Source organism: Giraffa tippelskirchi, chromosome 13, assembly GCF_054371585.1.
Source record: "Giraffa tippelskirchi isolate mGirTip1 chromosome 13, T2T-mGirTip1v1.2.pri, whole genome shotgun sequence".
NCBI lineage: Eukaryota > Metazoa > Chordata > Mammalia > Artiodactyla > Giraffidae > Giraffa > Giraffa tippelskirchi.
In genome coordinates, this window is record NC_137287.1 from 97,293,135 (window position 1) to 97,320,638 (window position 27,504).

A 27,504-nucleotide genomic window follows, 5' to 3' on the forward strand; every position below is an offset into this window, starting at 1 on the left:
TGTGGGGTCTCTGAGGGGAGGGGCTCCTCTCGGTGTTTCTAACACAGGTTCCCCCCCCCCAAGTCTTTGAAACTGTGTATGTATTTATAGTGTTAAGATTTTATTTATTTATGTCTGCACTAGGTCTTCATTGATGCACATAGGCTACTTCTAGTTGTGGTAGCTTCTCTTGTGGGGCATGGCCTCAGCAGTTGTGGTGCATGGACTGCAGAGCAGATTCTTATCCACTGTGCCACCAGGAAAGCCCTTCTTTGCAGTTCTTTGTATGTTCAGGACTCCACTAAAATAATCGTTTCTTTTGTTCTATGCTACCAATTTGATACATGGTTTACTTTTTTCTTTTTTGTTACACTTTGTTTTAAACTTTAGTTCCTATTTTGTTGTTTGTTGTAATTTTGTATTTTGAATGTGTGAAACATTTTCAGACATTTCCACTGTATGAATGCTGAGCTTTTTAGAAGGGCTTTCAACTCTAGTCCTGCTTTCTTCCCTTCCCCAGAGGGATAATTTAAAATTTTTTGATTTTTATTAGTCTGTGGGCCATCTTTTCAAGTATGTCTTTTTGTAAAAATAAATATGTGCACACAGAAATATATTCTTTCCCCTCTTTTTTCAACAGGTGGCATATACAGTGACTTGAATCTTTTCTTTTTTTAGCAGTGTAACCTGGAGATCATCATCTAGTGACGTTTTGATTGAAAAACTACCTTTTATATCTAGCATACTCTGAGAAGAAATCACTTTTCGTAGTGACATCTTCCTGCATGTTCAAACACTAAAACTTAAAAGTGGGTTTGGAGGGGGATAGTTGAAAATGACGTTTTACTTTTCCCTCAACGATCAAAGGCATCCGTCAGCATAGGTCGGCGGGCGAGTGTTGGGCTGGAGGTGGAGGGCGGTTCTGCCCGTGGAGGGCAAAAGCCTGGGTGGTTCTGGTCCAGTCTGCTGTGAGCTGGGAGCAGGGCCTCAGCTTCCAGGGTGACTTGGAAGTCTGGTCTCTGATGTTTTAGTGTTGACAGGGCTCGTCTTTAAACACTCATCAGCACACGTAAAATCTTTTGAGGGGCATTTACATGCGACAAAGCCGATCCGTTTTGAGCACACAGATTGAATTTTGAGAGGTGGATGCCCTGTCTGTCCCCTATCACAAGATGCAGGCTGCTCGTTTACCCTAGGCCACCCTGGGCCCACGCAGATGTCCTTTTCGCTTTTCTGTCGCTGCTGTCTGGTCTTGCCTTTCTAAAACTTCCTGTGTGTGAAATCATGCGTCATGAGCTTTCTGCTGTCGGTCGCTCTTCCCTCAGTGCATGGTTTGGGTTCACCCACGTGGACTTGTGTGCCAATGACGCGTTGATCGTGCTGAGCAGCATTGCACGTTTGGACACACGCCATACGTTCATCCGTTCACGGTGGGTCACTTCCTGCTTTTGACTGTGACAATCGACACTTCTGTAACATCAGTGCCCTGGCTTCACATGGATGTGTGCGTGGACATGCTCTCATCCTGCATGAATGTTAGGAGTGGAATTGCCGAGTCGTATGGAAGCCAACGTTCAGTCTCATCAGAGGCCACCTCGCTGCTTTCCTGAGTGGTCATGTGAATTTCCGAGAGTTCCTATTGCTCCGTGTCCAAGCCGGGGCTTGGCGTGGGAAGGCTGCTTCATCTTAACTGTTCCAGTGGATGTGCAGTGGTATCTCATTGTGTTTATTTTTTAAAGTCTCTTTTATTGAGGCATATATTTCATACAGTAAAATTTACCCTTCTCAAGGTATAGTTTTGTGAGTTTTAGCAGACATAAATTATGTAACCATCACCACAATCAAGATAGAGAATTGTTCCAAAGGCTGAGAAAGTTTTTCCTTTTGCCCCTTGCCTCAGTGGTTAGCTGGTCATCTGCCTTGTCTCTATGATTTTGCCTTTTCTAGAATTTTATATAAATGAACTTACACAGTGACGGTCTTTTCTGTCTGGCTTCTACTTAGCAGAATACTTGTGAAAATTTCCAAGCTGTTGCCTAGATCGGTATATGCCTTTTTGTTGTAAAGCAGTGTTCCGTGCTGTGGATAGATATGGAGTTTTATTTGTCTAGTCACCATTTGGTGGGTATTTGAGTTGTTTCCCACTTTTGACTATTAAGGATAGTGCTTCTATGAAGTTGAATAACTGAAACTAGCACAGTATTGTCAATTGGACACACATAAGAAAAAAATAATATTGCTTCTATAAACTTTCTTGTCAATCTCTGTATGGATGTGAGTTTTAATTTCTACTGGGAAGATGCATAGGAGTGGGACTGTTGGATATGGTAAGTGAATATTAACTTTTTAATCTGCCAAGCTCTTTTCCAGAGTGGCTGTCCTATTTTACATTACCACCAGCAATGTGTGATGGTTGTTTCAAATCCTTGCTGTTATTATGGTCAGTATTTTAAACTTTAGCTGGTTTATTGGGTGTGTGATGCTATCTCATTATGGTTTTAATTTGCATTTCCCTAATGACTAATGTCGTTGAGCATCTTTTTGTGTGCTTATTTTTCATTTTCCTATCTTTCCTGAAGTGTGTATTCAAATGTTTCACCTGTATTTTTTTATTGGGTTGTTTGTTTTGTTATTATTGGTTTTGTAATAGTTTTAAAAACACAGATACAATTAGTCTTTTATCAGATAGAATTGTTTTATAAGTGTTTTTTCTTAATCTGTGTTTGCCTTTTCATTTAACTAACTGTATACTGCAAAGAGCAAGTTTTCAGTTTTAATGAAGTCCATCTTATCAGTTTCTTTCAGTGTTCACATTCAGTTCAGTTCAGTTGCTCAGTAGTGTCCAACTCTTTGTGACTGCATGGACTGCAGCACGCCAGACTTCCGTGTCCATCACCAACTCCCGAAGCTTGCTCAATCTCACATCCATCAAGTCGGTGATGCCCTTCAACCATCTCATCCTCTGTCGTCCCCTTCTCTTCCTTCCTTCAATCATTCCCAGCATCAAGGTCTTTTCCAATGAGTCAGTTCTTTGCATCAGGTGGCCAAAGTATTGGAGCTCCAACTTCATCATCAGTCGTTCCAATGAATATTCAGGAATGATTTCCTTTAGGATTGACTAGTTTGATCTCCTTGCAGTCCAAGGGACTCTCAAGAGTCTTCTCCAACAGTGCAGTTCAAAAGCATCAATTCTGTACTCAGCCTTCTTTATGGTCCAACTCTCACATCCATACATGACTGCTGGAAGAACCATAGCTTTGACTAGATGGACCTTTGTTGGCAAAGTAATGTCTCTGCTTTTTAATATGCTGTCTAGGTTGGTCATAGCTTTTCTTCCAAGGAATAAGTGTCTTTTAATTTCATGGCTGCAGTCACCATCTGCAGTGATTTGGGAGCCCAAGAAAATAAAGTCTCTCACTGTTTCCCCATCTATTTGCCATGAAGTGATGGGACCCAATGCCATGATCTTAGTTTTCTGAATGTTGAGTTCTAAGCCAACTTTTTCACTCTCCTCTTTCACTTTCATCAAGAGGCTCTTTAGTTCTTCTTCGCTTTCTGCCATGAGGGTGATATTATCTGCGTATCTGAGGTTATTGATATTTCTCCCAGCAATCTTGATTCCAGCTTGTGCTTCATCCAGCTCAGCATTTCTCATGATGTAGTCTGCATGTAAGTTAAATAAGCAGGGTGACAATATACAGCCTTGATGTACTCCTTTCCCAATTTGGTACCAGTCCGTTGTTCCATGTCTGGTTTTAACTGTTGCTTCTTGACCTGCATACAGATTTCTCAAGAGTCAGGTAAAGTGGTCTGGTATTCCTGTCTCTTTAAGAATTTTCCAGTTTGTTGCGATCCACATAGTGAAAGGCTTTGGCATAGTCAATAAAGCAGAAGTAGATGTTTTTCTGGAAATCTCTCACTTTTTCTATGATCCAACAGATGTTGACAATTTGATCTCTGGTTCCTCTGCCTTTTCTAAATCCAGTTTGAACATCTGGAAGTTCTTGGTTCACATACTGCTGAAGCCTCGGTTGGAGAATTTTGAGCATTATTTTGCTAGCGTGTACGATGAGTGCAATTGTGCCGTAGTTTGAACATTCTTTGGCATTACCTTACTTTGGGATTGGAATGAAACTGACCTTTTCCAGTCCTGTGGCCACTGCTGCGTTTTCCAAATTTGCTGGCATATTGAGTGCAGCACTTTAACAGCATCATCTTTTAGGACTTGAAATAGCACACGTGGGAATTCACATTATGTCTTATCAAAGAAGTTTTTGCCTGACCCAGGGTACAAGGATTTTCTCCCATGTATTCTTATAGGATTTGTATGTTTTTAGCTTTTACTCAATCCAGTTCAAGTTCACTTTGGGATATTGGTAAGGTAGGGGGTTGAGATTAATTTTTCTCCCCACAGAATATTCAATGGTACCTATTTGATATGGTCTTTATTTATGGATTGTATTCTGGTCCCATTTGTTTATCCCTGTCCACAGTTCTTGATTAGCTCCTTCACAGTAAGCCCTGAACTCAGGTAGCATCAATACTCTGAGTGCTCTTCTTCAAAAATGTTTGGAGCTACTTGTTGTTCAGTTGCTAAGTTGTATCCGCCTCTTTGTGACCCCATGGACTGCAGCATGCCAGGCTCCTCTGTGTCCTTGGAGCAACTTGAGTTTCTTGCAGTTCCATATAAGTTTTAAAATCAGCTTATCCATTTCCATAGAAAAGTCTTCTGATATCTTGCCTGGGATTGTATTGACTCTGTGAACCAGATTTATGATAATAGATGTCTGAAAGACACTGGTTTCTAATCTATGAACATAGAATACCTCTCCATTTATTTAGGTCCTTAAACATTTCTCTCAGAATTATGGTTTTCAGTATTTGTGTCTTAAACATACTTTTTAAAATAAGCATATCTTTAAGCATTCATATTTTTAAGCTACATAAATGGTACTTAAAAATTGCAATTTCCAGTTACTTGTTGCTAGTATTCAGAAATAAAGTTGCTTGTTTATTGACCTGAATCCTGTGACTGTGCCTAACTCATATATTAGTTCTTTAAGCAATTTTATGGATTCTTTAGAGTTTTCTATAGAGACAACTGTTTTGTCTGTGACAGAGAGAGGCTTCTTTCTTCCTTTCTGGTCTGCATACCTTTATTTTTCTTCTTGCTATATTGCACCAGCTGGGACCTCCGGTGAATGTTGAATAGAAGCAATGGAAAGGGACATTTTTGCCTTGTTTCTGATTTGGGGGGATCGTATTAGACTTCTTCCCTTTAAATGTATGATATGAGCTGTAGGATTTTCATAGGTGCCCTTTACTGGGAGAGAACTCCCTTCTCTTCCTTGTTTGGTGAGAATTTTTGAATGGATGTTTAATTGGCAAATGCCTTCCATGTTCATGTATTGAGATGTTCTTGTGTATTTTTCTTTTTTTTTTTGTCTGTTAATAAGGTATTACATGGATTTAGTTTTGAATGTTAAGTCATGGTGCATGCCTAGGATAAACCCCACTTGGCCGTGAAGCAGTATCATTTTGTGTGCTGTTATGTTGGATTTGCTGAGGTTTTTGTATGAGTTTGTGAAGGCTGCTGGTGTTGTCTTCCTGCAGCATCACTGTCTGGCGCTGGTACCTGAGTGATGCTGGCGACTCCAGTCTGCCTGCCTCCACTCAGAGCTTCTGTGGATCTTCATCCCTGACGGCACTTGGTGTTGTCAGACTTTTCGGTTCTTCAGACCTAGTGTGTGTGAAGTGTTGCTGCATTATTGTTTTATTTTTCATTTCCTTTTCCTTCAGTATTGAGGAAGTTGACATTATGTTGTACACTGCTGTTTGTGGGTATCCTTCTGTGAAATGTCTGTTTATGTCTTTTGCCCAGTTTTCTTTTGAATTTTTCTGTTAATTTGTAGGACGTCTGTCTGTATCCTGCTTATGATTCCTTTATAGGTCATGTAAGTGACCAATTGTTCTTTCAGTTTATGGCTGGTCTTTTCACTTTCTTCATGGTATCTTCTGATGAACAGGAGTTCTTGATTTAACGTAGTGGAATCTTTTTTTTCTTTATGTCAAATACCTTTTTTAGTCATGTTTAAGAAGTTCTTTCTAACCCCAAGGTCATAGGTGTGGTCTCCTGTATTTTTTTCTAAAACTTTAGTGTTTACTTCTACTTTTATGTCTTTAAACCTCATGGAATCTGATGTGCATATGGCACGTGAGAGTTCCGTTTTCACTCTTCTTCCATTTGGATAAACAGTTGTCCTGGCACTGCTTATTTGCAGTGACCTTCCTTGTCTCAGTGATCTGCATGTCCCTTCTGTAATATTTCTGTTTTTATGTTATGTAGGGGTCTGTTTCTGGGCTGCCAGGATTTTCTCTTTGTTTTTTCATCAGTGCCATCATGTCCATAAATAGTGTGGCTTCATGCTGACTCTTGGTGTCCAGTGGAGCCAGTGTCTCACTAGGTTCTTCCTGAGAATTGTCTGTGCTTGTCTTGATATTTTGATCTTGCTTATACATTTTTGAATCAACTCTTTGAGGCCCAGGTTATTTTGATCAGAATTGTATTAATCTGTGGGTCAATTTGGGGAGGATTGCCATCCACAAATAGTACATATGTATTCATGAATATGGCGTATCACTCTACTTAGTTCTATATCTTTCAATCAAGTTTTATAATTTTTTCTGTTATAGGTCTTGTGCATGTTTGGTTGGATTCATTCCAGGACAGTCTAAAGTTTAGTCTGTTATTGTAAATAGTAGTTTTTTAAAATTGCATTTTTCTAATTCTTTATTGATGAAATGTTGAATTGTAGTTGAGTTTTGGAAATTGATTTTAAATGTAGCGATGTTATCGAGACATTTCATTTAAAAATGTATATGCAGTGACTTCCTGGTGTTCCAGTGGCTAAGACTCCCGCTCCCAATGCAGGGGGCCCAGGTTTGATCCCTGGTCAGGAAACTAAGTCCCGCATGCTGCAACTAAGACTCAACTCAGCCAAATAAAATAAAATGAGTAAATATTTCAAAAAATGCATATGCAGATTTTGGGGTAGGGGTGTTATATGTAGAGAATACTGTTGTATGCAGTTATGACAGGTTTATTTCACTCCAGTCCTCATGTTCCCGCTTCTCGACCTGTTCTCTGGTCTGTGGGGTTTGCTGGGATTGCTGATGTGGTGTTGGGTAGATGGGTACTGCTGGCACCCTTGAATTGTTCCTGTTACCAAAGGAAATGCTCCTGAGGATTTACCACTGGGGGTGGGAGTTTGGAGGCTCATTTCAGAGAGTCAGCGAGGTTCCTTGTCTTCTAAGACTGTTTGTTTGCTTTTCCTGGCGGAGGATATTTATTTTTTAGTCCAGTGGATTTTGAGTTTATCAGATGCCTTTTCTGCTACTGTGGGGTTCCCTTCAGTTATTTAAAACCCAGCTGTGTGCTGGTCAGCTCCTCACCTTCCTGGTCCTCTGGCTTTTCCTGCAGGCCCAGGGCCCTCCTGACTGTTGGCCGTGGATCTTGGACCTCAGCCCTCAGTCCCCTTGGCTCTCTCCTTGGTGTGCCCCTGGGTGGTTTTTGCCTGCTGTGCTGCAGTGTGGGGTGCCATGCCTTACCCCTCCTGACACTGTCCCCCCACTCCTCCCTGCCGGGTTGTTTTGGGGCCCTTCAGTTGAGACCAGAAGTGTGCCCTGGTTGCACAGAGCACTGGGCACCTCCCTGCTGTAGCATGGGCCTGGCATTGATGGATCAATCACATTAATTGATAGATGGTTGTGTTGATGGGAGGTGGTGGGTTGTGGCTAGTGCCTGCCTCACCCCACGTGTAGGAAGCCCCTGGCCAGTGTGTGTTTCTGGTTTTTCTCCAGGGCCCCATGCAGTCCAGCATGAATAGGTCCTCAGTGAGTGTTGGCGGCAGTGAATGAACGAAGGTGGTTCAGTCTCTTGTTTTGCTTCTTCCTCTCGGGTCTTCTGACGAGCGAGGGCAGGTGGCTAAAGTTTGCCGTGAATCCTGGACTGTGCGCACTGTCTGCCACCTGACCTTGGTTCCCTGGAAACCGTGCCCAGTTCGCACTGTCCAGATGTCTCACAGCACGCAGACCCACCCTGGGCTTCAGTCAGCTGCCGTAGACCCAGGCCCTGCACTGGCCCTCAGCCTGGGTGCTGGAGCCCAGGGTGGGGTGGGGTCAGGGCAGTGGAGCACGCTCCCCACCTTCGGCTCTCAGATCAGAGCAGCCCCTCTGCTCTGGCCTCTTTGGCTGAAGGCCGACTTGCTGAGCCCTTGAACATGTGAGAGGGTGGAGATGGACACTTCAGTGGCGTTTAGGCTGGAGAAGCTGGTACTGACCCGTCCTCAGGGTCAGAGCCTGCTGAGCCCATTGTCTGGAAGAGGGGTTCTTATCTCTTTGCTTATTGACCTTGAGAAGAGCTTGGAAGCTTCCTTCAGAGCGTCCTGTGTGTTCCCCTCCTGCCCAGTCTCCGGAGCGGCTCTCGAAACGCACAGCTTTGTGGAGGGAAGGGGTGCTCCAGGTCCCCACCTCCTCCTGGCTGCACCTCCTCCCCTGTTCTGGGAGGAGCATCTGTTGGTTCTTTTACTTATTTACACACGTTCTTACCTCCAGAAGGAACAGAAGGTGAATAATAAAAACCAGAAGATAAAGTTAAGGGAAAGTCTGAGGAAAGGGAAGATAAAGGAAAGATAGGGTGGACTGGGTTGAGTGGAGAAGCACCCACCTGGGGTCTCTCGGTGCTGTGTGTGGTGGTGGGGGCACAGACTGGCTGCTGCCAATCAAAGTGAAGGGAGCAGAGATCTGTGGGCAAGAGGGACTGCGTTGAATCACGCGCAGATGCAAGTTGTCCACTAGCGTGGAGTGTTCAGAACTCGGGACGTGGATCACAGTGAAGCATGTTCTGGCTTTCTTCGAGAAGTTCGGGGAGGCTGCAGGCAGGGGCACCAGGCCCTTGGGATGCTGACTGACCTCTCAGCATGGCCACCCTGGCAGCCGATGGGCAAAGGCTTTGGGCACCAGCTCCAGGATGGGGAGGGTGGTTCAGGCCCTCCAGAGGAGCTTGGGGAAGTCTCTGAGACCTGTGGGTTGCAGGGATCTTGAAAACCTGAGGAGCTGAGAACTGCTCTGGGCTGACTAAGGTGAGGACAGCAGAGAGGCAGAGGGAGATCCGGGCCATCAGCGTCCTCCACAGAGACGTCCTCCACAGGTGCGTGGAGAGGCCTGCTGGGTCACACGGTCGTTTCCCATTTGCTGTTCGTGGACATGCAGGGGCCAGGGCGGTGGGCCAGGGCATCTCGTTGGGCAGATGCGTGGACGTGTGCCACCATGTTGGGTGAGGCCTGTGTCAGGTTGGAGAAAGACCTTCCCTCCGTCATGCTCTGCCCTTGGGGGCACACGCCATGTCCTTCTGTGGCATCGTGTTCCCTCTGTCACCTAGAAAGGAGCGAGGTGACAGGCACTCGGAGCCACAGAGCCGGCCCGGGACACAGGAGATGAGTGCAGTGTCTGAGATAGGGCAGGGCAGCGCTGGCCGCCGAGGCACGTGGGTGGCGCCCTCGGTGTTGGACCTCGGGGAGGAGGGAAGTGGAGGCCGCCCCAAGGGTTGAGGGCACCTCAGGACTGGGGTGCTCCGGCACCCTAGCACTTCTTGGTGTTGTCTTCCTTTCTGGGGTTTCATTGAAGTGACAGGGCCGTCCCAGTGCTAGTTTAAACAACGGTGAACCTGCGTCTTCTCCTGGAGGATAGTACCCTGGGGTCTGTCTATACTGGGTTTTTATCTCTCAGGTACATAACTGAGTGTGCACACGTGACTTTTCCATGAGCTGGTCATGTGTGTTGTGGTCCCATTGTCTTCTCACATCCTGTCCCATCGCACGTCCAAGGCATGCGTCCCTGCCAGCGCACAGGTGGACTGAGTGTGGACACGTGCAGCAGAGGTGCGGCTGCCTGAGCCCTGAAGGCGAGTGCCGCCACACAGGGACCCTGCACTGCAGTGGCTGTGTCCAGGGGCATGTATCACGGTGTTGGTGCTTGCTCCACGCCCCCGCCCGTGCCAGGGCTGGAGGGTAGAAAGGACACTGAGCTGCATCTGGGGGACGGTCCTCGCCTGAAACCTGCCTCTCCTGGCTCATCAGTGAGGTTGAGCGTCTGCTGTTTGGCCCTTTGTGTTGCTTTTGGGAATTGCTTGATGGACATTTTTATGGTCAATTTTTAAAGTAGGTAAGACAGTTGTTGTTACTGACTATTTAGTCAAGTTTAGGGCAAAATTTTGTTTTCAGAAATTGTACTCTAAGCAGGTCTGTTTCTGGATTTCAGCCTGTGTGGACGTGCTTGGTGTGGGAAAGACTCCCTCCAGCCCTGACCCCCCACCGCCCACCTTGTCCTGGTTCTCATTCTCCAGCCTGTCCCGTGGGGACAGCTCCGCTGCCGTGTGTGTGCACAGCAGTGAGCTTCTTTCCTTTCCTTATTTTTAATTGCAGGGTAGTTGCTTTACAGTGTTGTTTGGTTTCTGTTGTACAGCATGAGTCAGCCATAAGTACATGTATGTCCACCCTGGGAGCGAGGTTCCGAGGCGCAGCGTCTGAGGCCCAGTGATGCCTTACCTTAGTTAGAGCCGATGCTTGGTTTCATCAAGACTTTGAAACTCACTGTGTGATGTGAAGTGAAAATCAGGTGTGGAGTCCTGAATCTCTAGCCGTGCTCCGCCATGACCCTGAGCCGTGTTTGTGTTGGGGGAACCTGACTGAGAGGCTGGAGGAAGTTGTTGGGGGTCTGCCTGCCCAGAGCTTTCCTTGTTGTTGTTGTTTTTAAATTTGTTTTATTTACGTATTTATTTGTGGCTGTGCTGAGTCTTCATTGCCGCTTGGGCTTTTCTCTAGTTGCCTGTAGTTGCGGTGCACAGTCTTCTCGTTGTGGCTTTTCTTGTTGCAGAGCACGGGCTCTAAGGCACAGGGGCTTCAGTAGTTGCGGTTCCCCGGCTCTGTAGCACAAGCTTAGTAGTTGTGATACATGGGCTTAGTTGCTCCCAGGCATGTAGAATCTTGCAGATCAGGGATTGGCCCTGTGTCTCCTGCATTGGCAGGTGGATTCTTTAGCACTGAGCCACCAGAGAAGCCCTGTTGTTTGTTTTGATCAAATGTTTCAGGTGTGTTTCCTCACCTTTAGCTTTGAAAGCACTGAGTGCAGGCAGGCAAACACTTCTTTACGTTTGCAGCAGTCTTGCTCCGCCCTCAGTGCTCAGGTCCTGTGAGGCTGAGGTGAGGCCAGGACACAGGAGCCTTCCCTCCCACACATCTGACCTCCCCCACCAGCCTACCTGGAGTCACAGCTCTGTGGGTTTAGGCACTTCGTTCTAGGTGTTTAAAAGGCAAGCAGCCCTAAGAGTGAAGGAATGTTTAGGCCGTAATTAAATCAGCGTCACTGGTGTCTGTGCTGGTGTCTGGCTGAGTTTGCTTCTGGTAGTGTAGTTGGGGGACCCCGTCCCACAGGGACATGCTGGAGGGGCCCCCGGCAGGACTGCGGGTGGTGTGGCAGGAGGTCCCTCTTGGGCGTGGGTCTCAGAGATGCTCCATGAGGCTGGGCTTCTCTGCTGCTGCTTCCGTCTGGGGTGTGGATGGGCCAGTCCTGGAGCCCCTCCCAGGTGCCCCGCATGACTCTGAGGAGAGAGTTCTCCGGCTGTGTCATGCCTCTCTGCATTCCTCTGCTCCTGGCCCATTCTGGCTTCTTCAGCGTTCATGTCAGGGTTCAGGGGCAGTTTTATTTTGCATCTTGATTATGGAGGGTCTGCCGTTCATCGCACCATCTCTGCAGACTCTGAGCCATCTGGCTAGTGATGGTGCTAGGAATGCTTGTTGGGGGTAGATGGGAGAGCAGGGAAGGGTCTGGCTCCTCCAACCCGACTGCTGTTCCCTGCTTGTGCCAGTGCAGCCGGGCCGTTTGCCAGGCCTGGGAGCCCCCAGCCGAGGTCGAAGGACATGCGTGTGTCCTGGGGGTGAGGTCGGGGCTGAGCACTGAAGGCCATGCTGAGAATGTCTCCCCGGAAGTGGTGACTTCCAGGTGGAGGATCCCAGGTGGGGTGGAAAATGCCTATTTAATTTGTCGTGTAGCTCTGGCTGACCTACATTTTGGTTAAAAATACAGTGAAAAATGTTGGTATGAAAGGGATCAGGGAAACCGTAACCTTGGGTGCGAATGCCAGAGTTGATCTTGAACTCTGGTTCTTGCAGGAGGGTGGGGCTCGTTTAGTCCTGAGGACTGTTGTGCTCGGCTGTGACGGGGACGTGGCCCCACCCCTGCAGAGCTCACTGCACTCTGTGCCTGTAGGCGCCCAGCCTCCCAAACAGGCGCATTGTGTCTGTCTTAGGTATGAGGACACGCAGCGTGGCCTTAACACGGGTGCTGTGGGTTTATGCTGCGTGTTTTTCTGTAAAATCCTGAGCTCTCACAGTGACAAAAAGTAGAAAGTTGCCTGCCTTCATCAATAAAGAAATTATAAATATGTTTTGGATGAGATACGTAGCCACTGAATATTATGGTTTTGAAAAGAAAACACCAAAGTGAATATCAACAGAATTACCCCAATTTTCTTTATGGTTATCAAAACACATATGTTGTACACGTGCTCATAGAACAGAGGGTGGAAAGAAACTCAAGCCAGGGGGCGGGCTCCTGAGAGTTCCGTCTTCCAGGTTAGTCTCCGTGTTTTTCAAGTCTGCTCTCGTGAACGCTTGTCTTCTGCACTAAGAAAGATGTTAACATTATTTTACATGGAAGTTGGAGTGGCTTTCTGCTGTGGGAACTCGCCGTGTCATGCTTGTCGCTTGTGCATACTGGCTGGTTTTGGTTCCAGAGCACCCTGAGTGGGGGATGAGGGGTGCAGGGAGGGGCCTGGTGGGGTCCACGGTGCAGCCAGACCGCCAGGGTGTGTGTGCGGGGGCCCAGGGGGCCGTGTGTCTGGAAGGCAGGAGAGTGGCGCCTGCAGGGGCCCTTCCCTGACCGCTCCCGGAGCTGGCCTTGTGCCAGCAGAGGGATGACGGCTCAGACGGCCTCCTGGGTCCCCCTGGGGCCGGGGTTCTGGGAGTCCCAGGCCAGGTGCTGCTGTTGTGAACACAGACGGTTGCTTTTCTGTGATCTTTTATCTAAAGTTTGTTTACGATACATTTTGAGACAGTTATGTTTCCTTGCCTTTGAGTGGTACTGCAGAGTCATCTGTTAGAAATGAGCATTATGACCAGAGTTTATGAGATCCAGAGAGTGTGATGATGTCATGACTGTGTGGCAGATTCTCCCAGGTGTCACAGACATGCCTGACTCCACTCCTGTTGTAATCAGTGGCTGTATACGTGGTTCCCAGGGAAGCTGCCACGCCTTCTGGAGCTGCCACCCATAGAGCTGCTGGCTGGCGCCGCCCATGGCCCTCATGCCCAGAACAGCTGTCCTGGTTCTCTCTTTCCCGGGTCTGTTCCCACTGGAGACGTTGCTGGTGCTGCCGAGAGGTCTCGTCACTGCGAGAGTCCCACATCACTTCTTGGCAGGAGTTTTGCTTCTGTCCTCAGCTTTCACTCTCACTATCGGCACATTGCATGGCCTAGTCTGTTTTTTTTTTTTTTTAGACTTTTGTGTCCAAAAGACCACTGTCACTTGATTGGCATGTTAATCACATTGCTTTTCTTTAATGTTATTTAAATATTCCTTTGAATTTATGCAAACATCATTTTTTAAGCAAATAAGCAAGTATTTGATGAAGTGTAGGCATCAGCTGTCCCATTAGCGAGTTTGAAATTGAGGTGTCCAGCTGTGGAAACTGCGGGGCCTGCTGGGCTGCCCTGCTCCCTGGAGTCCCTGTGATGAAGGAGCAGGGTCTCTGGATGGTGCCTGAGTGAACTGGTGAGTGAGTGGCTGGGAGTGTCAGCAAGTCCCCTCTTTTGGGGCCCTCAGCACAAGCATGGGCCAGGGTTGATGACCGTGCGACCCCCTTGAGCTGCCCCATGGCCCGAGCCTGTCCTGGGCGTGGTGCAGACTTCTCAGGGCGTGGGCATCAGTTCCGGCTGCCAGCCTGCCAGGCCTTTCTCTCCTCAGTGCTTTCACAAGCTCCCAGGTTTTAAGAGATTTCAAAACAGTGAGTTATTTGCAGCAGCTGTGTTTTGTTTTGAAAATATGGCTTGTTGTCTTTCAGTTCAGTTTGGTTGCTCAGTCGTGTCCGACTCTTTGTGATCCCATGGACTGCAGCACGCCAGGCTTCCCTGTCCATCACCAACTCCCGAAGCTTGCTCAAACTCATGTCCATTGAGTTGGTGATACCATTCAACCATCTCATCTTCTGTCGTCCCCTTCTCCTCCTGCCTTGTCTTTCCCAGCATCAGAGTCTTTTCCAATGAGTCAGTTCTTCGCATCAGGTAGCCAAAGTATTGGAGTTTCAGCTTCATCATCAGTCCTTCCAGTGAATATTCAGGACTGATTTCCTTTAGGATTGACTGGTTTGATCTCCTTGCAGTCCAAGGGACTCTCAAGAGACTTCCCCAACACCACAGTTCAGAAGCATCAGTTCTTCAGCTCTCAGCTTTCTTTATGGCCCAACTCTCAATGACTACTGGAAAAACCATAGCTTTGACTAGATGGACCTTTGTTGGCAAAGTAATGTCTCTGCTTTTTAATATGCTGTCTAGGTTGGTCATAGCTTTTCTTCCAAGGAGCAAATGTCTTTTAATTTCATGGCTGCAGTCACCATCTGCAGTGATTTGGGAGCCCAAGAAAATAAAATCTCTCACTGTTTCCATTATTTCCACATCTGTTTGCCATGAAGTGATGGGACTGGATGCCATGAGCTTAGTTTTCTGAATGTTGAGTTTTAAGCCAACCTTTTCACTCTCCTCTTTCACTTTCATCAAAAGGCTCTTTAGTTCTTTGCTTTCTGCCATAAGGGTGGTGTCATCTACATATCTGAGGTTATTGATATTTCTCCCTGCAATCTTGATTCCAGCTTGTGCTTCATCCAGCCTGGTATTTTGCATGATATACTCTGCATATAAGTTAAATATGCATTATTGTCCGTATTTTAGTTTTATTTTAAAATTTATTATAAGTTTTAAAGTTTTATGGTGGAGTATAGCTGATTTACAATATTGTGTTGGCTTTGGGTGTACAGCAGGGTGGTTCAGTTATGCATATATTCATTCATCTAAGTTATCACAGAATATTGAGCAGGGTTCCCTGCACTGTACCATAGATCCTTGGCATATTGTCTGTTTGAAAAGAGTCATTCATTTATCTGGCTGCGCCAGGTCTTAGTTGTAGCATGTAGGCACTTTTAGTTGTGGCATTTGGATTCTTTGGGCTTCCCCGGTGGCTCAGTGGTAAAGAATCTGCCTGCCAATGCAGGAGACACAGGTTTGATCCCTGGATCAGGAAGATCCCCTGGAGGAGGAAATGGCAACCCACGCAGTATTCTTGCCTGGAGAATCCCCTGGACAGAGGAGCCTGGCTGGCGTGCTACGGTCCTTGGGGTCGCAAAGAGTCAGACACGACTGAGCACGTGTATGTACACATTAAAATTCTGTAGTTTTGGCATACAGACTCTTCAGTTGTGGCATGTGGGGTCTAGTTCCCCAACCAGAGATTGAACCCCTGCATTGGGAGCAGAGAGTCTTAGCCACTGGACCACCAGGGAAGTCCCAATTATTTATTTTATATGTAGCTGTGTGTATATGTTAAACCCAATCTCCTAAATTACCCTTCTCCACTCCCACCTTCCCCCTTGGTAATCCTAAGTTTGTTTTCTAATAAGTCTCTGACTCTGTTTCTGTTTTGTCAATAAGTTCATTTGTATCAATTTTTTTAAGTTCCATATGCAAGTGATGTAATGTGATATTTGTCTTTCTCTGAGATACTTCACTTAGTGTGATCATCTCTAGGTCCATCCATGTTGCTGTATATGGCATTATTTTATTCTTTTTCATGGCTGAGTAATATCCCATTGTACATATGTACCACGTCGTCTTTATCCACGCATCTGTCAGTGGATGCTTAGGTTGCTTCCTTGTCTTGCCTGTTGTAAATAGTGCTGCAATGAACACTGGGGTGTGTGTATCTTTTCAAAATACAGTTTTCTCTGGATATGTGCTCAGGAATGGGATAGCAATCCCACTAGATCATAAGGTAAATTTGTTTGTAGCTGTTTAAGGATCTCTGTTTAGATCTGCCCATTTTTAAATTTTTTGTTTTGTGTTTTGTATATTGAGCTGCATGAGCTGTTTGTATATTTTAGAGATTAATCCCTTGTAGGTTGCATCATTAGGTAATATTTTCTCCCATTCTGTGGGTTGTCTTTTTGTTTGGCTCATGGTTTCCTTTGCTGCAGCTTGGCTCATTTGAAAGGGTTGTCTTGGAGGGCGCTCTCATAATGGGCATACATGCAAATGGTTCTTCTGGATCGAGAGTTGCAGAAGTGACCCTGGGGAAAGGCTGTATTTCCTGATGTGATGATGGGTGTTGAAGGAGCTGGGACCAGAAGCTCCAAAGACTTCTCAGACGTGTACGTTGGATGGGGCTCCCGTCTGGTTCAGCAGGGAACGCCTGTTGTGATGGCTGGCAGGAGGTTCTTGGCCTTGAGGTTTTCAGCTGCCCTGTGGGGTTGCCCACTCAGCGGGCTCTTTGGGCCACACCCCTGCTCGGCTGAGTCCTTCTTCCGTGGGGCGCCTCGTGCCCACCCTCTGCGAGCCTGGCTTTGGGGCGCAGTGTTCATAGGACTCCCTTTCAGCTCCATTGCTAATCCGTCATGGGAAATTGTGTGCAAGTTGTGTTACTGTTTCTAATGGAATCTATGATGTAATTGGTGCTGGTTTTTAAAGCTAGAATTAATGCCATACTCCCCGCTAGGATTTGGTTTCCAGTGATGTAGCTGGAGCCCCATGAAGGGTGAGTGGTCCTCCGTGTCTTTGTGTCTCTGTGGGCGAGGGGGTGCCCAGGTCACCGTGGACACATGAGGGGTCCTGTCCCTGGAAGGGGTGTTTGGGCTTTGGGCACTCCAGGCACGTGGGTGGTGGGCAACGCTGTCTCGAGGTCCAGCCTAGTCCCCAGGGATAGGGACCTGATGGGAGAAGAGGCCAGACTGCCTCCCCCAGAGCCAGCGGCAGGCTTGGGTGGTGGCCTGCTCCTGGGCAGGGCTCAGGTCTGAGGCTCCAGGTGCGACCTCTCCTGAGACACCTGCTGCCTTGTGCACTTGGCCACTCCAGGCAGCCCGTGTGGGGAGCACACTTGGCTGCAGGGGCTCTTGCCAGGCCCTGGCTCCCTGGCCTCCTGACCTGCAGGCCGGCGCGGGGTGCTGTGGGGTGGATGGGGTGTGAGGAGCTCTGCTTGCCTGGCTGATGGCTACTACTTGAATTGGTGAAAACTCCTCTCGTGTCTTTGTCATCCTGTGCACGTCTCTGCTGGCAGGTGTGCTCAGAGCTCAGCGACAGGGTTCATAGCATCTCCCTTTCCTCCTCAGGGCTGTTGGCTCCCCGTGGAGCTGGGCACTGGGGCACATTCCTGACACCAGCCCCCTCCCCCGCCCCCCAGGTATGGTCCTCGTGCGGAGCGAGAATGGGCAGCTGCTCATGATCCCTCAGCAGGCCCTGGCTCAGATGCAGGCCCAGGCCCACGCCCAGGCACAGCCGCAGACCACCATGGCGCCACGCCCGGCCACCCCCACAAGTGCCCCTCCCGTGCAGATCTCCACCGTGCAGGTGAGCACGCACCCAGCCTGGGGGGGTTGTGGGGGGTGGGACGGCTCAGCTGCCCCCGGAGGAACTCAGGTCTCCTACCTGCACTCCTCTGCTGCCCCCCATCCTGTGACACCCCTCCTTCTGCGCCTCCGTTTCCTCCTCTGCAAAGTGCGGATCCTGCTGCCCTGTAGGGCCCTGACAGATGGTTAGGACACTTGAGAGCGGGAGCCAGTGAGCCCTGAGCCTCGTTAGCTGTTGTGACCAGGGGGGTGCAGAGGAGCTTTGCAGAACTGTGTTAAACAGCCCCCCCCCACAGATGTGTGAACCTTGGGGGCTACGCCCCCCACCCCCAGGCTGTGCCCCCTAAGGCTGTGGCCCCCCTCCCGCCATGTGACAGGAGGACAGGTTCAGTCCTTGGGACTTGCCCCGCCCCCGGGTTCTGCCTCCTGGTGCTTTTCTGCCCCTTCTGAGCTGGTTGACTGGTCAGAGACTAAGATGGAGACTAGAGGGGTCCTGACGGCTCTGTCGTCCTGTGACTTCAGCGGCATCCCCTGGAGTTGGTGTCCCTGCACTGGAGATAGAGGGGCCCCTCCCTGAGCATCTGAAACAGCCCCGAGCAGCTCGCAGGGTCTGTGGAGGTCCGTTCTGTCAGGTGTTTGTAAGATGTTCACTTTGACTGTTGTGTGATTACAGGAAATCAAAGTGTTGATTTCCCAGATACACGCATCCCTCGAAGACCACGTGGGAGGCTCTGCTAAGGAGTGTGTTATAGTGATATGGTGACAATTAGGGGGCTCGCTGACTCTGGTGCCTAACCTGGGGGCCCAGGTGCGCTCTCTGTGCTGAAGAAAGGACTGTGTGGTGTGCTGCCTCTCACTTCCCTCCTTTTAGGTGACAACTCCTTGTCTTTCAGGCGCCCGGGACCCCCCTTATTGCACGGCAGGTGACCCCAACGACCATAATCAAGCAGGTGTCTCAGGCCCAGACCACGGTACAACCCAGCACCGCACTGCAGCGCTCGCCCGGCGTTCAGGTGAGGTGGGCACTGGGAGGTGCCCACGATGCCGGGGTCAGGGGTTGGGCCTCATGAGTCTGGGTGCTGCATGCCAGGGTTTGGGATTTGGGGCAGGAGATGCTTTGGAATAAAGTGCCTTTTCTCTGCCCACCAGTGTAGGGGAGGCCAGGCTTCTCTAAAACTACACAGAGTTTACCACCAGCAGCACTTTCGGAAGCCTCCCACTGTGCTGGAAGCGCAATTAAAAAACGTTACCTACTAACATTTGATGGTGCGGTGTCTCTGAAGCAGAAACGATCTACAGCCCAGAGTGTGTGTGTGTTGCACTGAGGGGGGCGTGTCCTCACCGTGTGTGTGTTACTGTGTGTAGCTCTCACAACACCCTCCCTGGTGGGTGCCAACAGCGCGGTGCAGGGGCTGCTGGCCCTGATCCTGAGTGCAGCCAGCTTGGCCTCCTCACTTGCCCTGGTCTCCCCGCTTGCCCTGATCTGGCCCTCGTCTGTCTCTTGGCGCCTGCCGCCATGACACTGCTTTCAGAGCAGCTGGAGGAGCAGGTGGTCCCAAGTAGATGAGCTTGGTGGTCTCTTCCCACAACAGGAGATGCACGGCAATGGAGCTTCCTGGGGTTGGGAGTAGTCTGGATGAGTTCAGTCTGGTTGGAGTGTCTGAGCTTCAGTTGTAGACAGAGGAGCCTTTTCTGAGAACGTAGTGAAGCTCATGGTGAGCTTTTGCACCAGGCTTATCAGAACAGGTTCCGTCTGCCATCTCAATATTGTCTGGGTGGAAGGTGTTTTCATGGGACTAGTGGGAGCACGTGTGAGGGGTGCATTTTGATGGAAATGAAAACCTCCAAGAACTGGATGTGCCCTGGCTGTTTCTGATTGTCCAGAAGCAGCTCTGCTATGCCTACTGGTCGGTTCTTTTCCTTTTCTTCCTCTGAAGTTTTTCATTTGCGATTTTCTTATTACAAAAGTAATAAGTGCTTAATGTTACAAGTGAAAGAAAACATCAATGATAAAGAAAGCCCACCGTCTCTTCTGACTGACATTCCTCCTGGGAAACCAGTGTTTACAGCCTGAGGTTGCAGACAGCTGCCTGCCCAGGGCTCCCTGTCCCTTTGCCCCCCACGAGCAGCACCATTGGGGCACCTCCTGAGCTGGCAGGCACCAGGACCTGCTTTGCTGAGAGCAGCCGCACGCGAGTCATGCTCAGGGTTATACTGCCCCCTACCTTCCAAAGTCATAAGAAAGTTTGAAAAATTGGAGAAGTCTAGATTTTTACATTGGAAGAGTGCTAATTTAAAATAGAGAAGCATTGAACATTTGCATGATTGCTCACATAGGATTAGAAATCTCAAGAATTTGATGAGCCCATTTGTTGTTTGGTGTCTAGCTGTTCGTTTGTTTAAATGTATTTGTTTAGCAAAGTCACCCCTCCCTCCCAGCACCAACTACATTGAGCCCCTGCCTGGTCGAAAACCATTTCCAGAGCGTTTCTGGATGTGACTTGCTTAGGGGGAGCAGAGAAAGGTGTTGTGGCAGCAGAGGGGAGCCTGGGACCCCAGTGAGTCCTGGTGCTGCCCTGTGGGAGGGGCCTGCCTGTTTGTGACGTACTGGATTTCTTGTCACCAGCTCCCCTGCATGAGCCAGGGGATGGGCTTTTCAGTTTGTTTCTCTGTTTTCTTTTTTTCCTTTTAATTTCTGAGATGTGATCTGGGTTGTTATGAAAAGGTTACTTGTCCTGGCCACCATGGGATACTCAGGGTTGACTCCTGACAGCCAGGTTCCCTCTGGCTGTTGGCTTTGCTTCTGTCAGTTTTTGCTGCAGGTGCAAAGCGCTGCTTCCTTGGTGCTCAGGATGGCAGCTCTTGGGGACACAGTCAGCCGTGGGGCTGGTGCATGGTCCCTTGAGGTCACTGGTCCCTTGGGGCCTGCCCGTTGCGGGGAGTCTCATGAAGGCCGTCTGTTTACCTCGTGCGTTGGATTCTCGTAGCCTCAGCTTGTTTTGGGTGGCACTGCTCAGACAACCTCACTTGGGACGGCGACAGCTGTTCAGACGGCGACACCTCAGCGGACGGTCCCAGGGGCCACCACCACCTCGACAGCTGCCACGGTGAGAGCCGCCTCTCGGGAGCCACGGGGCTGTGTGTCGGGGTCAGCTGCCCCAGCATGCACGTGGGGAGCCCTCGGGGTCTCCGTGGCCCCGTATATGGTAGGGTCTGAGGGCGGTGGCCTCTGCAGGGCCGCAGGGAAGGTCCGGCATCCTGCACCAGGCTTTCGTGCTGTGGGAATGTCTGTGTGATGAAGCCCAGACCAGCTGCATTCAGGGACGATGGGGCCCTCACAGCAGTTGTAGCCTGCCAGAGCGGTGGCGTCGTCCTCTTCAAGTCTATTTCCAGCAGTTTTCCTACATGTAGATGAATCTTTAAACCAGTGGGATTGTGCTCTATTTGTGATTTAAAACTTTTCATGTTTCTTTGCTGAGTGTTTGTCAGCATCTTTCTTTAGTGGCTGTGTCGTGATTCTGTTCCTTTTATTGTGCACTTAGGTATCGGTTTTTCTTTATGATAAGCAACATCACAGTGAATGTCTATTAGATTGTCTTTTTGCATTTATCAGTTACATTTCTGAAAGTAGAATCGCTGGGCTGAGTGAGCTGTGAATTTGATCTGTGCCTTGGGAGCACATGTCTTGGCTTATACTCCCATCATCAGGCGATGAGAGTAACTGCATTTTCCTGAAAGACATTTTAGAGAAGAAATATACATTTCTTGTATGATACACAGCATCTTAGTTAAACCAAAGGCTATGGTAACAGTCTGCTTTGTAAGAGTTTTTCAGTTATACCTTCTTAATTTCTATCCAGGAAACTATGGAAAACGTGAAGAAATGTAAAAATTTTTTATCTACGTTAATAAAACTGGCTTCGTCTGGTAAACAGTCTACAGAGACGGCCGCTAATGTGAAAGAACTGGTACAGAATCTGCTGGTAAGAGCCCGCGTGCCGGCCCCTGCCTTAGAGCACAGTACTTGGCTACTGGTTGAGGGGGTGGGGTGACTGCAGTCTGGGCCCCTCTGCTCTTGCCCTGACACTCTCACCCCTGGCTTTTTGGAGCCTTGCAGCTGGACAGCTCTCCCAGTATCTCCTTTTTCACATCAGTCACTTGGTGTGCTGGCCACACAGGAGCGATGTGAATTCACCAAAGAGATGGTGGATGTTTTAAGGGCTTTCCCTCTCACTCCTCCACGTCTTCCATGGAGGATTTTGAGTGACACGGAAGTGGAAGGCAGAGTGACAAGCCCTTGTGGGCCAGCTGCAGGCTTCTCGGGTCCTGAGTTCTTATCTGGCTTTGCATCTACTGTGCCCGTGTTGCCACCCACAGCCCCTCCCCAGTCTCATAGGTATTTAGCCCTGATGCCTGGACATAACCTGGGTACCTGGGGATCCTCGCAGCCCCTAGGCTCCTGGAAGCTGAGTCCAGTGTCACCTGCAGGGCTTGGTCAGTCGTCAGGTCCACTTCTGGCTGCTACCTCCACATCAGTTAACCTGGGGTCCCCTCCTTCCCGCTCTTTCCTTGCTCTTGGTTTCTGTGTCCAGGAAGCCTGGTGGTTTAGCATACAGGCTGATGGCCATTTCTGTCCTGCTGCTGCTGGGTTTGTCAGCACGGACCCTCCACTCGCAGCCTCCCTTCCATGCCATGGGCTTGAGCTGGAGGGGAGCCGGCCCTGGGCTGGACACGTGGGTTTAGGACTGGAAAGGAGTGAAGTTGCGCTCTCACAGCAGAAATGATAGCTTCAGATGCACCTTAAATATTTTCAGGAAACTAAGAGATTGAAAAACAGTCTCACCTCCTGAGAGGAACAAGAACTTCCAGCTTTTTGTTTGTTTCAATTACAGTTTACCTTCTAATGAACATTTGTAGTTAAATACATGCTGTTCTTTCTTCCCACGGCCCCTTGTCTGCAGCCCCTCCTGGGACTGGAAACACAGGCTCATCTCACCATCTCTCTCGCTTCCCAGAAGAGCCCAGCGCTATCCCCCCGTGCTGTGCCCTTCTCAGGGTTCTGGGACCCCCGTCCTGCCCTCTTTGCAGCCCTGACTGCTCCCTCCTTGACTTGGGCCCAGTCAGCCCTGGGCTTGGAGGCTGGTGGGAGGTGACCCCGCTTGAGAGGGTGCAGGTGGGTGCTTTGTCTCATAGGACTCCTGGATGTGGGCAGAGCCAGCTGTGTCAGTGCTCATGCCTCCAGGGCACCCATGCTACCCTGTCCCTGCCCACCTCTGGTCCTCCTGGTCTCATGCCCACTTGCTTGTGGCCCCTCTCATCTGAGCACTGGCTTCTCTCTCTGGCACTCCAGCTCTTCTGGGGTCTCAGTGTAGGTGTGGTCTTTCCAGGGAAGGGTGTCCCTGGCCTGCCCTACCTTCTGACTTGTTCTCAAGGGTACTTTTAGGCTTGTCTGTATCCTGGCAGAATGCCTGATGTGCGATGGTAGTAAGCAAGTTGAGGAATGGCACAGTGAGCCCACGGCCTGGAGGGAGGAATAACTGTTTGTGAAACTTGAGACCTGGAGAAATACTGAATAAAGATACGTGTGTGCAAACTTGTATTCATGGAGGAATTTTAATGTGAATTTTGTCTTCAAGGATGGAAAAATTGAAGCAGAAGATTTCACTAGTAGGTTATACCGAGAACTTAATTCTTCACCTCAACCTTACCTTGTGCCTTTCCTGAAGGTAATCCGAAGCCCGCTGCATGTTGGGTGGAGTGGGGTGGGCTCCCCTGGGGAGGGGTGGACTTGCACGGGTGTCACCGGTGCATTTGCAGCTTTCAAACCCCTGAGACAGACTGTTAAGTTTTCTCTTCGGAGGCTTTTCTGTAAGTTTCGAGACCTCCACCGCTGCGACCACGATGTCGTATTGCACCTGGGAATCCAGAAGGGCCCTGTCCCCTTAGAGGGCGGCCCGTGTGCCCGAGGCTGAAGGGGGCCACACTGCTGGGAGGCAGGTGTTGCTCAGATGCCTCTGCTGCCCTAATGCACTTTAACTGCCTGTCAGAAGTGCCGCTTCTGGTTGGTATTTAAACAGTTCTCAGTGAGGTGACCCTGTTCAGTGGCAGTGACAGTATGGGGTGCTGACACTGGGTCCCTTGAAGCCCCACACCGATGTTGGGGCGTATTCTCAAGGTCGTGTGTTTCTGGGTCAAGAGGAAGGGGTAGTACTGCCAGCCGACCCCGTGTCTGTCTTTCCGCCCAGAGGAGCTTGCCCGCCTTGAGACAGCTGACCCCCGACTCCGCGGCCTTCATCCAGCAGAGCCAGCAGCAGCCGCCGGCCTCGCAGGCCACCACCGCGCTCACCGCTGTGGTGCTCAGTGGTTCGGTCCAGCGCACGGCCGGGAAGACGGCGGCCACTGTGACCAGCGCCCTCCAGCCCCCTGTCATCAGCCTCACGCAGCCCACACAGGTGGGCGTCGGCAAGCAGGGGCAGCCCACGCCGCTGGTATGAAGGCCGATCCTTGCCCTGCTTCCCACCCGCCCACCTGCCGGCAGCCCAGAGAAACTGGCAGGGGGAGTTTGGGGTGTTAAATCCTGAGTAGTGAACTGTCAGGTTGAGATCAGGGCCTTGCAGGTTCGTAGTTTATTTCTCAGTAAAGCAAAGTAAGCCAGTTGGCTTCTACCCTCTGGCATGTCCGTTATCTGTACGACGGTTCAGGGTGTCCCTGGGTTAAGTGGACACGGCGTGTGTGTGGTGCATCTCAGCCGGGCGCTGTCTTTGATCAGAAGCCACGGCCCAAACACATGGAACCAACGCAAGTGCCGAGTGTTGGGCACATCAGTTTTCATAGCTTAGGACCCAGCTCTGCAGCCGTGGTTTGGGGCCCGGAGCTTCCCAGGGGTGCAGCTGCTGATAGTGGATTGGTGTGTGGTTCTGATCCAGGTTCTGGTTGTGCAGCTGTGGAAAAGGCGTCTCTGCTGGGAAGTGTGAGGTTTGAACCTGCTCCGGCAGGCAGGTGGAGTTCGCCAAGCATAGAAAGGCAGTTGCTGGGTTCCCCCCCCCACTCCAGTTTCAAAGGGGTTTTGTTCCTAAGTGCGTGTGTGTGCTCAGTCATGTCCAACTCGTTGTGACCCCATGGACTGTAGCCCTCCATGCTGCCCTGTCGATGGGGATTTATGAGCAAGAATACTGCAGTGGGTTGCCATTTACTCCTCTAGGGGATCTTCCTGACCCAGGGATCGAACCTGTGTCTCCTGCACTGAAGACAGATTCTTCACCGCTGAGTCACCTGGGAAGGTCCTTTGTTCCCACTGTTGTTTATCAGTTGCTCAGTTGTATCCAACTCTTTACCACTCCATGGACTGTTGCACGCCAGGCTTCTCTGTCCTTTAGCATCTCCCAGAGCTTGCTCAAATTCATATCCATTGAGTCAGTGATGCCATTCAACCATCTCATCCTCTGTTGTCCCCTTCTCCTTCTGCCTTCAATCTTCCCCAGCATCAGGGTCTTTTCCAGCAAGTCGTCTCTTCACATCAGGTGGCCAGAGTATTGGAGCTTCAGCTTCAGCATCAGTCCTTCCAATGAATATTCAGGGTTGATTTCCTTTAGGATTGACTGATTTGATCTCCTTGCAGTCCAAGGAACTCGCAAGAGTCTTCTCCAACACCACAGTTCAAAAGCATCAATTCTTCGGTGCTTGGCCTTCTTTATGGTCCAACTCTCACATCTGTACATGACTCCTGGAAAAACTAGATTTGACTATATGGACCTTTGTTGGCAAAGTGTGATGTCTTTGTTTTCTAATACGTTGTTTAGGTTTGTTATAGCTTTTTTCCTGAGGAGCAGGCGTCTTTTCATTTCATGGCTGTAGTCATTGTCTGCAGTGATTTTGGAGCCCAAGAAAAGAAAATATGTCGCTGTTTCCACTTTTTTCCCATCTGTTGGCCACAAAGTGATGGGACCAGATGCCATGATCTTAGATTTTTTGAATGTTCCTATAGACAGTTAAAAAATTTAATAAAACAACACAGGTCTTTGTGTTACTTTCGTAGGTTGTAGAGTCTTATTTTATGATAACGCCCAAGTGATACTCAGGTGGGTGATCAGAGTCATGAGGGGAGTGCTGGTCTCTCACCTGCTCAAGTTGAAATCTGTGTTTGTTTCTGCCTTCATCGCTGGTGAGGAAGACGGTCTCCACAGAGATGGAGAAGTGTCTGCTGGCCACGGGTGGAGCTGGTGTGCCTTGGGCCAGTGTGAGGGCAGGGCTCCCTGCGCCCCTGCCCCAGAGGGGAGAGCTCTGCCTTGATCCTGCTTCATTGCAGCAGAAAGATTAGACTCAGCAGAGTCAGGCACCGCGATCATCACCTGCTGTCCTTGAAGCCTGTGGGGATGGGAAACCCTGAGGCTTTTCCCTGAGCTTGTGCCAAAAGGTGGCCTGAACCTCTGGGGGCCATCGTTCATCTGTTCTCCCGGATGGCGTGAATTTCCACAGGATTTGTTGCAGAGATAACATGGGCCAGGGCACCCCCCCGGCCCCTCCTCGAGTGCCTGTAGCACAGGGCAAGCCCCCAGATGACTGTTGTAAAACTCAGAAGCTGGGTTTTGAGCATCTGGCCTGAGGCTGTGGTGGGTCTGAGGTGGCCCTGGTACCCGTGCTGGTATCTGGGGAGAAGCTGCTTGTTCCTGCTGGTTCAGGAGCTCTGCGGACCCTGTCCCCCGGGCGCTGACCTCAGGGCCCCATGTGCAGGTCTGCTTCAGGAGCTCGAGGTTGGAGGCGCTGGGCATGGGGCACCATCCAACCTGCCTGGTCCTTTGGGACAGCCGGGACCCCGGGCTGAGGACGGGTGCCGGCAGCCCCCTTGGGGATGGGGGTGTGTGCTCACGCGCCTCGCGGGCTCTCCCCAGGTGATCCAGCCGCCACCCAAGCCTGGAGCACTGATCCGGCCACCGCAGGTGACACTGACGCAGACGCCTATGGTCGCGCTCCGGCAGCCCCACAACCGCATCGTGCTCACCACGCCCCAGCAGATCCAGCTGAACCAGCTGCAGCCAGGTGAGTGCCTGACCCTATCCGCCTGGTCCTCATCGTCGTGGGACTCACAGCTCAAGCTTGGCTGCTTCACCCGTGCCCTTCAGTGCCGTTAGTCTCAGTCCCCACCCTGGCAGCAGGGTTTTTAGAGGACTGGATTCCTTACCAGCACTCATTCCTACACCTCAGAAAGTTTGATGAAGTGCAGGAAGATAAGTGCTTGAGAGAGGCTGCCTGCACTTTTACTCTAGTTTAGAGTTAATAATGTGGTGCTTCTTACAGTTTAGGAAGCTTCCTCGTGGCAGGTTGGGGGTAACGGCCTCCCTCGGCCCACCCAGCCCTGGCGCGAGTCTGTGCAGGGGGCACATCCTTCTCTCTTGCTTTGCAGTCCCTGTGGTGAAACCTGCTGTGTTACCTGGAACCAAAGCTCTTTCTACTGTCTCCGCACAAGCTGCTGCTGCACAGAAAAATAAACTCAAGGAGCCCGGGGGAGGCTCGTTTCGGTAAGAAGTGTGCACAAGAGGCGCCAGAGGGAAGGCCACATGGGTGCCTGCCCGTGCCCAGGAGCAGCTGCTCCATGGCACCTTTTGATGCTGCGTCCCCTCCATGCTCAGCTCTGATCTCTGTGTGTGTGTTTTCCCACTAAGTGACTCAGGGAGGTTCGCTGCAGACACAGGGTGGGAAGGCAAGCCAGCTGACTGTGCAAGCCAGAAGGAGGTTTGTTTCTGAGATATGACCGCTCAGCCTTCTGAGTGCATCATGGTCCTCATAGAGGACGACGCATCCCGTGT

General features: G+C 49.9%; 1 protein-coding gene across 2 annotated transcripts in view; it reads left to right on the top strand.

The window, feature by feature from the left end:
• The window catches only part of TAF4 (TATA-box binding protein associated factor 4), a 60,452-nt gene that overhangs the window by 16,861 nt on the left and 16,087 nt on the right, over positions 1-27,504 (top strand). For both annotated transcript variants that reach the window (XM_081561130.1, XM_081561132.1), the window contains 8 exons: positions 17,536-17,702; positions 18,595-18,714; positions 20,689-20,808; positions 21,562-21,684; positions 23,338-23,427; positions 23,947-24,189; positions 26,590-26,737; positions 27,102-27,216. In XM_081561130.1, coding sequence (XP_081417256.1) covers positions 17,536-17,702; positions 18,595-18,714; positions 20,689-20,808; positions 21,562-21,684; positions 23,338-23,427; positions 23,947-24,189; positions 26,590-26,737; positions 27,102-27,216 — 1,126 coding nt within the window. The remainder of the gene's footprint in view (positions 1-17,535; positions 17,703-18,594; positions 18,715-20,688; positions 20,809-21,561; positions 21,685-23,337; positions 23,428-23,946; positions 24,190-26,589; positions 26,738-27,101; positions 27,217-27,504) is intronic.